Source organism: Debaryomyces fabryi (assembly GCF_001447935.2).
Source record: "Debaryomyces fabryi strain CBS 789 chromosome Unknown contig00125, whole genome shotgun sequence".
NCBI lineage: Eukaryota > Fungi > Ascomycota > Pichiomycetes > Serinales > Debaryomycetaceae > Debaryomyces > Debaryomyces fabryi.
The window spans coordinates 18812-31865 of NW_015385551.1; the positions used below are offsets into that span (position 1 = coordinate 18812).

The following is a 13054-nucleotide window of genomic DNA, read 5'->3' on the forward strand; positions in this document are numbered from 1 at the left end:
AAGCAAAGAGTAGACTAAAAGAAAAAAATCTAATATCTATTTTCTATTTAGATTCTCAATAATCTCAAATTGAAAGTAGTATCATTAATGGTTTGTTCTTCGTCGATGATAACCTTAGATTCATCGCTAGTGAATGGCTCTAATGGTCTTTTGGTTGACTTGACTAATATGTCTTCATGATCCTTGATAACGTTCTCAAAGTTAATAGTATCCTTGATTAATTTGTATTCAACCTTAATATCATCAGTAGTGTTCAAGCCTGCCTTTTTACGCAACCTTTGAACACGGTTAATTAATTCTCTAGCTAAACCTTCACTTTGCAATTCAGGATACATATTGACATCCAATATAATTAAAACATCTTGCTGAGATCTAGATTCTTGACCATTTGAAGCCTTTTCTGCTGGTAATCCACGTTGGACCTGTAAATCTTCAGTTACTAAGTCAATTCCATCCACAGTGATTTTACCTGTTTCAGCAAACTTTTGGACTTCTGCGGAAGAAACGCTTGGTAATGCTGCTTTCACTCTCTTCGCATCCTTCTTTAACTTTTTACCTAAAACAGGCCAGTCAGCAACAACGGTGTATTCAACACCATATTTAGCTTCATCTGAAGTAATGATCAAGTTTCTAACATTTAACTCATCTGTAATATATCCCTTCAATGATTCAACGTCTCTAAGATAACCCGGGTCAGAGTGTAATATAACTAATTCCTTCAAAGGTGTCTTTAAGGAAATAGTTTTCTTTTCTCTTATATTACGGCCTAAGTCGATAACCTTCTGCATTCTTGAAACAGCTACTTCAATATCAGTATCAAATAATTCTTCCTTTACCGATGGGTATGATAAGAAATGAACAGATCTTGTATCCTTCTTATCTGGATTGATACAATACTTCTGTAATTCTTCATTAGTGTAATATGGCTTCAACCTTTGGTAGATACCATCAGATAAGTAAGGAGTGAATGGCGCCATAGCTCTGCATAATGTCAATAAAGCTTCGGTTAATGTGTTAAGACCGACTCTAGTGTCATCGACTCCATCGTCCGAATAACCCTTAAGACGACGACGGTTGAAACGGATATACCAATTAGTCAATTCATCAATGAGAGATAATAATCTTGGGACAACAGTGTATAATCTGTATTCAGACATTTCGGCGTGAATATATTTAATCAATGATTGAATAGAGGCTAACAACCATCTGTCCATAACATTGGTCGATTTTAATGTAGAATCGTAAACAAAATCGACATTGTTTTCCTTTTTAAAGAGATCAGCGGCATCCTTTAAGAACTTGTAAGAATTATACCAAGGTAATAAAACACTAGAAACAACTTCTCTCACACCCTCTTCTTTAAACTTCAAAGTTTCCGCTCTCAAAACAGGAGAATTGATTAAGTATAATCTTAAAGCATCTGCACCATATTTCTCTAAAACAATAGAAGGATCAGGATAGTTCTTTAAACGTTTGGACATCTTCTTACCATCAGCTGCTAAAACAATACCAGATACGATGACGTTTTGATAAGGAGCAGTATTAAATAAATATGTACCTAACACCGTCAATGTGTAGAACCAACCTCTCGTTTGATCTAAACCTTCGGAAATAAAGTTTGCTGGGAAAGCCTTTAAAAACTTTTCCTTGTTTTCAAATGGATAGTGATTAGAGGAGTAAGGCATAGATCCAGATTCAAACCAACAGTCAAAAACTTCTTCAATTCTCTTTAATTGGCCCTTACCTTGTTTGGAAGGAATAGTAATTGAATCAATACTTTCACGATGGATATCAGTAATGTCATCGCGTCCGGATAATTCCTTCAATTCATCAATCGAACCAACACAGACGATTTCTTCAAAGTCATCACTTACCCACAATGGAATTGGAGTACCCCAGTAACGGTTTCTTGATATGTTCCAGTCTCTAGCATTGGCAATCCAGTTAGAGAATCTCTTTTCCTTAATGGTTGATGGAACCCATCTTGTTCTTTCAACATTTTTTAACATATCAGGAACAATGTTTGTGATACGAACGAACCAAGCTGGGACAGTTCTGTATAATAAAGGTGTGTCAGATCTCCAACAGAATGGGTACGAGTGCTTCAATTGGGTTGCAACTAAAAGTTTTCCTTCTTGTGTTAATCTCTTGATGATTAACTTGTCAGCATCCTTAACATAGACACCTGCAAAATCACTAACTTCATTAGTGAATTTACCATTGTCATCAACTGGGTTTGGTGGTTGCTTTTTCTCATCGATAATTCCAGCCTTTGTGGCGGCGTTGAAATCCTCTTCACCAAAAGCTGGTGATTGATGAACAATACCTGTACCTGATTCAGCAGTAACATAGTCAGCACAGATAACTTTGAACCCACGGTCCTTGAACGATTCATAGAAGTATGGAAACAATGGAGTATACTTGGTACCAGCTAAATCTTTACCCTTGATTTTTTCAACAACCTTGTACTTTGCAGCAGCAGGTTTCTTGTATAATGTAGACAATAAAGACTCTAATAAAATGAAGTTCTTTTGCTTTTCTTCGTCAAATATTTTGATATATTCAAACTCTGGATGAACAGCTAAAGCAATATTAGAAGGTAAGGTCCATGGGGTAGTGGTCCATGCAACTAACCAAGTATTTTCATCATCAACTAATGGAAAACCAACGGTAACAGCTGGATCATTGACTTCCTTATAGTTTTGTTGCGCTTCAAAATTGGACAAAGGAGTAGTTAAACCTGTAGAGTATGGCATAACCCTCAAACCCTTGTACACAGCATCTTTCTTGAATAATTCCTTGAACGCCCACCACACAGATTCCATAAATTCTGGGTACAAAGTCTTGTAATCATTATCCATATCAATCCATCTACCTAATCTGGTAATAGTCTTACGCCATTCATCCGCATATCTCATAACAATTGCACGACATTCGCTATTGTACTTGTCAATACCCATATTCATAACATCTTCCTTACCAGTAATACCCAATTTCTTGTCGATTTCGTGTTCCACTGGTAACCCATGGGTATCCCAACCAAATCTTCTCACAACATGATGCCCGTTCATAGTGGCATAACGTGGAATAATATCCTTAACAGTAGAAGCTAAGATATGACCATAATGTGGTGTACCTGTAGCAAATGGTGGACCATCAAAGAATGCAAATGGGGGAAGACCTTCAGTAAGTTCTAACGATCTTTGAAATGCATTTGACTCCTCCCATTGCTTAATGACATTTTCTTCCTCCCTAGGAAAGTTAAAAAATTGATTACTAGCTTCTTGATCACACATCACTTCAGCTCGATAACAATTTAAGAAGAATTTTCTTTAGCTATAGTTCTCTATAATTAGGAAATGATATATACTTAGGTGACTAATTGCACTTATACGTTGAAAAAAAATTCATCTTGATTATATAATCACACAAAATACTATAAGCATTAAATAGGATCAACTACATCTAGAGATAAATAACTATAGGAGCCAATGAGCCAATGATATCTAATAAGTTGTTTGGAGATGTGGTTGGGAGCTGTTTTAAAAACGGGACTTTTCCTGAAAGAATAGTTGTTGCTTTGTCAGGGGGAGTTGATTCATTGTGTCTCACATATTTATTGGGACAATTCAAAAGAACATACAAACCAAACTTGCAGATCACAGCCATCACCATTGACCACAAGTACCGGTCAGGTTCAAGACAAGAGGCAGAGAATGTTGGTTTAGTAGTGCGACCATGGGGAGTGGATCACATAGTCAAGACATTGGAGTATGAAGACCGAGATATTGCAGAGATAACGAACTTCGAAGAGGTAGCACGGGAGAAAAGATACGACGTATTTGAGCAAATTTGCCGAGAATTGAATGTTAAGAGTTTGTTTGTAGCTCATAACTTGAACGACCAGATTGAGACGTTCTTGCAGAGGTTGCAGCAGAATTCGTCGCTATTTGGTTTGGTAGGGTTGCGGGCAGTCGACTATCTTCCAAGAGTTCCCAGAACTCCAACTGTAAACAATGATTCAATACATATTGTACGACCCTTACTCTCTTTTGATAAGTCAGAGATTATTAAGACATGTACAGAGAATAATATTGAGTGGTTTGAAGACCACACCAATAGCGACATCCGGCTCACTAAGCGAAATCTTTTGCGGCATCTTGTTTCCAATGTTATACCCTCTAAGCTAAGCAACAAAGATATTCTGTTAGAGGAGCGTAACGCGTTACTCCTTGTAAGCAAAGAATCATTGGTGGAAACGCATAACGAAGTTCGTTCGGTGGTCCACGATATGCAACGCCAGATTGCATATCTAGAGGGTTACTTAAAAGAACATGACCTCTTTAAGTTTGACAAGAGGAATCTTCTGTTGGATATATGCCTTCCATTTGACGTTTTAGATACATACAATCCTATGGTGCTAAGTCGATTCTTTTACCAGAATATGTATCCCATTTCATCAGTAAAACATTATCATTGGTCATATGCGAAACTAGAAAGGCATGCGATACCAAAGATTCTAAAATTTTATAATACGAAGAAAATTAATACAGCAGACACGATGAAATTGACTTATCTAAATGTCTTGCTTAGTATCACTTTAGACACTGCCAACAAGCAAATGCAAATATTGCTAACAAGACAGCCATTGATACATAATGACTTCTCACAGGTTTGCTTCAATTGCACACTTACCAGTCAGTGGTCCGATTGGCTTAATTTTGATAGACGATACTGGATCAAGATGAAGCTGCAAACCTCAAACATCAACGTTTCTATCCAACCCTACAGACATAATGACGTTGCATTCAGAAAGCAACTTCTTTCAGCATTCAAAGGTTCAGATAGTAAGCCATTCCTAACGCACTTACACGAGGGAATCCCTCTTATTACTGCATACCATAACTCTAAACCTTTTTTTGCCTTGCCTACTTACAATATCTACTCCCAGGCGGATGTAATAGACTTAGAATGGCTTCCAAAGACCAACTTGTATAGTTTATAGATTTTTTACATGCAGGAATAATCACCAAAATTTTGAGCCATAAACAAATAGACAAGACTGAATAAGTAGTTCAACACTAAGACAGCATCAAATAATCTAATAGTGAAGGTTTATTAGTAATTGAATCTAAGTTATTTGAAAGTCTGTGGCCACTAAAGTATGAAGATGCCAACAACTTCTCATGCAGATATGATTCATACCTTAGGAACGCCCAGGCTCAGTGGACAAGCGATTACACCGAAGACATATAGAGCATCGAAGTCTTCTAGGTATGTTAATCATCTGAGCCAATCAATAAGGATAGCACATCAAAGGGTTAATATTGATGTGGACTTAACGCAGAATAAATTGGAAGGGTTTACTGAGCTTACGGTAGTTCCTACGATGGGAAGTTTAAAATCTATTAAATTAGATTGCAGAGAAATGAAGATTAAAGATGTTTACATTAATAATACTAGAAACACCAATTATATATACAGGGATGTTCTTTACATTAATGATGATAAATATTTTGAGGAATCGCTCAGTAATAAATCAGTGAATCTATTTGATATGTACTCTGATAATTTAACTATACACCAACATCATTTGATAAGACAGAAGCTTAATTACGTATTTGGAGAGATTAATAATGATCCTAGAGAACTTCCTAAAGAATTACATAATGGCAATACAGAAGAATTGTTAATCTTTCTTCCGGATAATTTGAAATTGGAATTGGCGGATGCTAATGCATTCACTACGCCAGAGAGTCAAGCAGTGACTCCTCGTTATCTCAAGTCCAAGAATACCATGGGTGAATCGCAACATTCATTTACTGTAAAAATTGAGTTTGAATGTATTAACCCAAAGAACGGTTTGAACTTCATAACTGACAAAAAGTCAGATAAGAAATATTGGCATGCATATACTGTAAACTCAGACTATAATATTTCTACTTCTTCTTGGGTTCCATGCATTGATAACCTATGGGATAGGTGTACTTGGTCTCTTGAGATCAATATTCCAAGGACGATCAAAGATATAGGAAATCCCAGAATAATAGGTTCAGAAAATAATAAATCACTGACTAAGGAAAATGGGACATCTCAACGTATAAATAAGGATGTACGTAATGGGGGTAGTGATGATGCTGAAGATAATACTGGTGATATAGAGCATGATGAAGACAACGTGGAAGACGACGAAGACGATAATGAGAATTACGATTTAGTCATTTGTACTGGTGATTTTAATAATGTCAAAGAAACTCCGCATCCAATAGATAGTTCAAAGAAAGTAGTATCTTGGTCAATTTTCAATCCAGTATGTGCACATCATGTCGGTTGGGCTTTGGGGTCATTTCAAAGCATTGTTTTATCTACTCCCACGCAAGATGGAGATGAAGAGATAAAAGACGAGGTTGAATTCGAAGATATTGAAAAGGTTACTGATAACTCACCTGTTACTATATATTTCTTGGTGGGTCAGGCGGATATGGCAAGAAATACGTGCATTCTAGCTAACAAAGCTATAGATTTTTTTCTGAAAGAATTTGGTTCATTTCCATTTAGTTCTTACGCAATGGTTTTTGTTCAAAATAATGCTTCAGAATCAAACAATTTTGCAGGCCTTTCTCTTATAAGTGATTCACTTTTGTACCCATCTGATTTAATTGAACCGATGATCTCTACCACGGATACTATACTAGAAGGTATGGCAAGTCAATGGTCAGGTATTAATATTGTTCCATTATCCTTCAATGATTATTGGTGTACTATTGGTATTGCAAGGTATATGGCCCTCCAATTTATCAGGGTTTTGATGGGTAAAAACGAATACAGATTTAAAATTAAGAAGAAGATGAATGAAATTGTCGAGAAAGATATAGGCAAAAAGCCTTTAGCTTTACAGTTTTTCAGATTTCCTATTTCTGACCTCGACCTAGATTTTCTAAGGTTAAAAGCACCTATAGTTTTATACATTCTTGATAAGAGGATGACTAAAACAGACAAATCTTTTGGACTTTCTAGAGTACTTCCAAAGCTTTTCTTGCAAGCCATGTCGGGGGATTTACAAAATGGTGCATTATCAACTCAACATTTTCAATATGTTTGTGAAAAAGTGAACCGGAACAAGCTAGATACTTTCTTCAAACAGTGGGTTTTCGGATCTGGAGTACCGATATTTAATATATCTCAAAAATTCAATAAAAAACGCTCCATGATAGAAATGAGTATAAGGCAAGTGCAACAACTGGATACAAAAAAATTACATCCAAACCCTGAATCGTTTATAAATGACTCAATAGCACATTTAGATGATGAGCCATCGTTCCTGATTCAACCAGTATTTACTGGTCCAATGACCATTAGAATCCATGAAGCTGACGGTACTCCTTATGAACATATTGTTGATTTGAAAGATGGACACGTTAAACTTGACATTCAATATAACACAAAGTTTAAACGATTAAAGAAGAATAGAGAAGATCTTAACGAGCCCAATACAACATTTAGTAAGTTAGGTGATGTATTAACAACTCCAGAAGAAATGGATGAATGGGGATTGAATGAATGGGTAAAACGAGACGAAGACATGCTCTATAATGATGCATTTGAGTGGATTAGAGTTGATGCAGATTATGAATGGATAGCTCAAATCAACGTTAAACAACCTGATTATATGTTTGGCTCCCAATTACAATATGATAGGGATGTTGAAGCTCAATATGAAGCTGTAAGGTATTTTGGTGATAGAGAGAAGCCGAATACTTTATATTGCACAGCATTAACGCGTACTGTAATGGATGATAGGTATTATTATGGACTCAGAATAGCAGCTGCCCAGGCTTTGGCAGATATATCGAAACCTGATAATAATTTTATTGGAATTGGTTATCTCATAAAGATTTTCAAGGAGCTCTTCTGCTTTCCTGGAAGTTCAATTCCACTAAGCAATGATTTTAATAATTTCAACCGTTTCTTCTTACAAAAGCAAATTCCCCAAATTCTAAGTAATGTTAGAGATGAAAATGGGGAAGTACCATTTGTAATTAGAAACCTTTTATTAAACCTTGTTAAATTCAATGAAAACTCTAATAACACTTTTCAAGACTGTTTCTACATGTCAGATTTAATAACTTCTTTGACTACGAGTGCTCTAAATGCAAATAGTGCTCTTACATCCCAGGATCCATTAAATTTGTTAGACAAGAGTGACTCAATAAATTCTGAAAAGCAAAAGTTCTTGCAGGATGTTATAACAGAAATAAACAGGCTTCAAAAATTAGATGAATGGGTACCTTCTTACCAATCTATTATTGCAATCACATGTATAAAACAAAAAGTCAGACTTGCTACACATGGTCTTCTACAATTAACATTTGAAGATTTGTTATATTATACTTTGGATAAGTATCCATTTGAAGTACGAATTGAAGCATTTCGTGGATTGCTTATTTTGGGGGGGTTGAAAAATGCAAGTATCTTACAATACTACTTGAAAGTTTGTTTGCTTGATGCAATCACACCATACTTCCGAGGAAAGTTAATTGACACATTGATTAATGCTATATGTATTGCTGCTATTGATGGTACCCCTTCAACGTTAGATGATCCAGAATTCAAAACTCTTGAAAAGTTATTTGATGAAAATTCTAAAATGGCCAACAACCAGACAAATATGGTTATTATTGAAGACGGTTCAAATAATGAGTTAAACTCGAGAAGAGATACGTTTGCACGAGCCACCTTAAATGGTGCTATAGAATTACTTAGACGTGATTATTCAATAGGTAAGGGGTTAAAGAATCTATTCTGGGAATTATTACACACTTCATTATTAAGTATTTATGAGAGAAGAAACATATTTAACGTTTGTCAGGTTCTATACAAAGAAATTGATTCGTTTATTGCTAGAGTACCTGTTCCTAGTGTTCCGTTGAGTGAATTAAAGAAGAAAATTGTGCTTAGGAATATGGGTGATGGTAAGGTAGTTATAAAAAGAGAAGGAAGATTTAAAATACAATTGGCATCGCGAAGATTAACTATTCAAGAGCCAGCTAAATCAAAAGTGGCACAAGAAAAAGCTAAATCTAAACCTCTGGAGCCACCTGTGGTTGTGGACAATGCCCAAGAGCCAAAATTGAAATTAAAACTAGGCAATGCTTCCACGACCGTGGAACCGAAGAAAGAGGCTCCTCGAACCAATAAGAGAGGGTCCCTCGATACTAAACATGTTATCGTCGATCCTAAACTTGTTACCATCGATCCTCATAACAAATCAAAGGTCACAATCAAATTTAAGAAACACACTTTGCCTAACTCTTCAGTGTTTGATTTTCCTACTCAAGCTCCTAATCCTCCTCCCAGCTTGGTCAAAATCCAGGGATCTACCGTTAAATTAAAATTTTCAAAGGATAAGAGCTCTAAAATAAGAGATATTTTGAATAATACATCTTCGAAACCCAGATATGTTAAGATTTTGACTAAGGAAAAGAGAATTTTTGTATCACCTGTACCATTCTCCTCAACAAATCCAAGTATAGCTACTAAGGGCGACCTGAACGGTAAACTTAAAGATGGTAACGGAAGTCCATCTAAAAGTAAGAAATCAGTATCTCCAGTCCTGAGAAATAGCAAATCTAATGATGAATCCATGAAAAATACATTGAAAAATGATAAATCAAAAGAGCATTCTGCTGAAAACTCATCTGAACCAGATGAAAAGAAACAAAAATTGAAAATCCCTTTAAAACGAGAGTTTAAGGAACTGTCTGAACCTATGTCTAAGCCAGTAGAACGTTCGGTTTCTCCATTTTCAAGATCAGCAAGTCCGTTCAGTCCTGCCCCACCGCTGCATAGACCAAATAAGAAAACTAAGATTTACATTCATCCTAGCGATGAAAAGAGTGCATCTAGTTCTATGCAAAACGAGCCACAGGTTGCTAATATGGATGTCCTGGATTCAACTGAACATAAAGCTCCTGATGATTCCTCAGATGTTAAGTCTAAGAAATCAACTTCCAAACCTGGTATCAAACTCAAGTTAAGTTTGAAACGTTAATAGCATATATATTGTATATTTAGTATAATGTATTGAAGGAATAATTTTTATAGTATGTACTCACGTGCAACCAATATTGTTATCAACAAAACCTAACTTGATTTTATGAAGAACTGAATAAAAGAAGGTTATTCTATTATAGTAACATAAATGAGTAGGAAGAGATAAGATCAATGTCCTTTACTAATCACCTAGCATTTAATATTTCGAAAGCGACGCCAACCACGTCAACTACAAATACTCATACAACATCAACCCCTCCAGCTTCGAATGAGGGAACCAATTCGGGCGGAACAAACAACACCAATTCCAAGTCTCCCTTCTTGCAGAACATATTATCAAAATCAACACCTTCAGCAGGTAATATATCTCCACAGCTTGGCTCAGGGAGCACGGTCACGCCTACATTTGTAAATATAGGTGATGAGGGAGCGCATGGTAGCTCAACTAAAGATAGCCAAGCAGGTAATAATAAAACCGACTTGATTGATTTACTTGGTAAATACGATATTAGTAATAAAAGGGAAAGTGAAGAAGATGATTCTCAAGATGATGAAGAAGCAAAAGTTGATATTAACCATGAGGAAGAAACAAAAGTTGATCACCATAATGAAAAGACGCATGAAGAGGCTGATAATGAACTAACTGAGGCGTCAGTTAAGAAAGTGGTAGAAAAAGAAGAATCTTCAACACCAATTGAATCGAAAGATCCACAGGACGATGGATCCACGTCAGAAATGATTGAGAAGCAGCCAGTTAATAAGCCAGCGCATGAAGGTGCAATTCAAAATATACACGATAAGAATAACACGAGTACTGAAACTAATGCCAATACTGATGTTGAAACTAAGACCTATCGGAAGATTGATAATAATACTGAAATGAAAGCTGACACTAATGCTGAAACTAATGCTGAAACTAATGCTGAAACTAATGTTGAAATGAAAGCTGACACTAATGCTGAAACTAATGCTGAAACGAATGCTGAAACTAATGCTAAGACTAATGCTGAAATTAATAGTAAGTCTATTATTAACTCTGATCTTGGTTTAGAGACTGACGAAAGTACAAAAAATAAAGTTGACACTAGTATTGACACTAATATTGAACCTAAATCTAAAACTAATATTGAAACTAATGATCGTACTAATGTCAGCGCCGATACTAATGTTAATACTAGCTTAGAACCCTATGAAAAAGACAGCGAAGTACATAATGATCGTGACTTGACAGATATAACTGGGAACCCCAACGATGAGGAATCAGTTGCTGAAGAATATAGTTTAAATGAAAATGTATCTACTCCTATAGACTCTGAACAAGAGGACAATCTTGAAACGGAAGAAGCATATAAAGACGTTTTAGACACTCAACATCGATCAGGTAAATCAAAGAAGAATCAGCCTTTAATTAGTTCTGCAGAGCAATATCAACAGTCACATAAACCATTTGACTTCCAACAGTTTTTGAATCATCTAAAGAAAAAAAGCGCAGACCCTATTGTGCGTTATATTCGTTCATTTTTAGTCTCATTTAGCAGACAAGGTCATACATTTACATCCGACCAAAAAATTAAGATTATTAGAGATTTTAAAGAGTTCATGAATGAGAAGTTTTCTTTGTATGAACCGTTTGCGTCAATGGATGACATAGATTTGGAGAACTCCAGAGAGGGTCTAGAGAAATTGATAATGAATAGGTTATATGAACATTGCTTCCCTCCTGAAGTAGCGGCTCAGTCGCCAAATTTCATATCAGAATCAATTCAAGAAGATCTTCAGAATGATGAAAGGTTCCTTAAGCAGCTCGAAAAGTTCAATTGGATTAATGGAACTCATCTTGACATCGACCTAGACTATTTAACAAAACTCAAATCAAAGACGAACAAAGATAACTTGAATTTCATTGATTTTGCAATTACAGAATTAAACAAAATTAATAATTATAGAGCACCTAGAGACAAGATTATCTGTATCTTGAATTCATGTAAAATAATATTCAGTTTCTTAAGAGTGAGCAAACGTGAAACCAATGCAGATTCATTTATCCCATTATTGATTTTAGTTATTATCAAAGCGAAGACTGATAGTTTGATAAGTAACATGCATTACATAGAACATTTTAGGAATGAGGAGTGGTTATCACATGGTGAGACTAGCTATTATTTATCTTCTTTACAAGGAGCAATTGGCTTTATACAAAATTTGTCTTCTGATGATCTAACTATTGATCAAGCTGAGTACAATGCTCATATGGAAGCTTGGGAAGCTGAAGAAAAGCAGAGAAATTCTATGAAGCCTATAGTGATGCCAGTGCCCAAAAGAAAAGAGTCTGGCCTTGAAGAATTTCAGAACCTTACTCCCTCTAAAGCAGGCTTATCACCTTCGAATGTCTTGATGACAAGTGCAGAGATGTTTACAAAATCACTTTCGAATTTCTTATCTCCATCGCCACAAGAATCCCCTCGTCCAGATGATACACGCACTGCTAATGGGGATCAGTGGAGTTCTGAACAGCAACCTCAAGCTCAACGTCAGCCTCAAGATCAAACACAATCGCAAGAAAATTCTGCTGCTATGAAAGAAACCTACAAAAGTTTGAGGGAAGTATTTCCAAACCTTGATAAAGCAGTATTGAAAGATGTAGTATTTATGAATCAAGGTAAGCTTGAAGAGTCACTCGACGCTTGTCTACAATTAGTCAACGACGTTTAATGATATATATATATGTGTGTATGAATAATCTATAGATAAATCCACATGAATACTAGAATTTGCGGCTTATCATAAAAAAAAAAGAGGACTCCTCATCAGGGGCTCGAACCCTGGACATTTCGGTCGACTCTTTGACAGAAATCTTTAATCCTTAAAAGCCGAACGCTCTACCAACTGAGCTAATAAGGATTGTCCTTGAATTTTCGAAATCCCCCAAGCAGTACTTATCTAGTTTATTAAAATGTATCTACTTGATGCCTATAATATAAGTAGATATAGAGAGAAATAA

The 13054-nt window shown here is 35.8% G+C and overlaps 4 protein-coding genes across 4 annotated transcripts; 3 read left to right on the forward strand and 1 right to left on the reverse strand.

Annotated features, from left to right (window-relative positions):
* Positions 1 to 47: 47 nt before the first annotated feature.
* ILS1 (isoleucine--tRNA ligase) lies at positions 48 to 3296 on the reverse strand (the record flags this gene model as incomplete). Its single annotated transcript, XM_015613377.1, has 1 exon — positions 48 to 3296. One exon carries the CDS (start codon positions 3294 to 3296, stop codon positions 48 to 50), a length of 3249 nt encoding a protein of 1082 aa, XP_015465804.1.
* A 203-nt stretch (positions 3297 to 3499) lies between these two features.
* On the forward strand, positions 3500 to 5005 carry AC631_04549 (uncharacterized protein; the record flags this gene model as incomplete). Its single annotated transcript, XM_015613378.1, has 1 exon — positions 3500 to 5005. The coding sequence occupies one exon, from the start codon at positions 3500 to 3502 to the stop codon at positions 5003 to 5005; it is 1506 nt and encodes a 501-aa protein (XP_015465805.1).
* Positions 5006 to 5170: 165 nt separating this feature from the next.
* Positions 5171 to 10051, forward strand: TSM1 (Tsm1p; the record flags this gene model as incomplete). The annotated part of the gene is made up of 1 exon (XM_015613379.1): positions 5171 to 10051. The coding sequence occupies one exon, from the start codon at positions 5171 to 5173 to the stop codon at positions 10049 to 10051; it is 4881 nt and encodes a 1626-aa protein (XP_015465806.1).
* A 173-nt stretch (positions 10052 to 10224) lies between these two features.
* On the forward strand, positions 10225 to 12765 carry AC631_04551 (guanine nucleotide exchange factor; the record flags this gene model as incomplete). The annotated part of the gene is made up of 1 exon (XM_015613380.1): positions 10225 to 12765. The coding sequence occupies one exon, from the start codon at positions 10225 to 10227 to the stop codon at positions 12763 to 12765; it is 2541 nt and encodes an 846-aa protein (XP_015465807.1).
* Between the last annotated feature and the right edge of the window lie 289 nt (positions 12766 to 13054).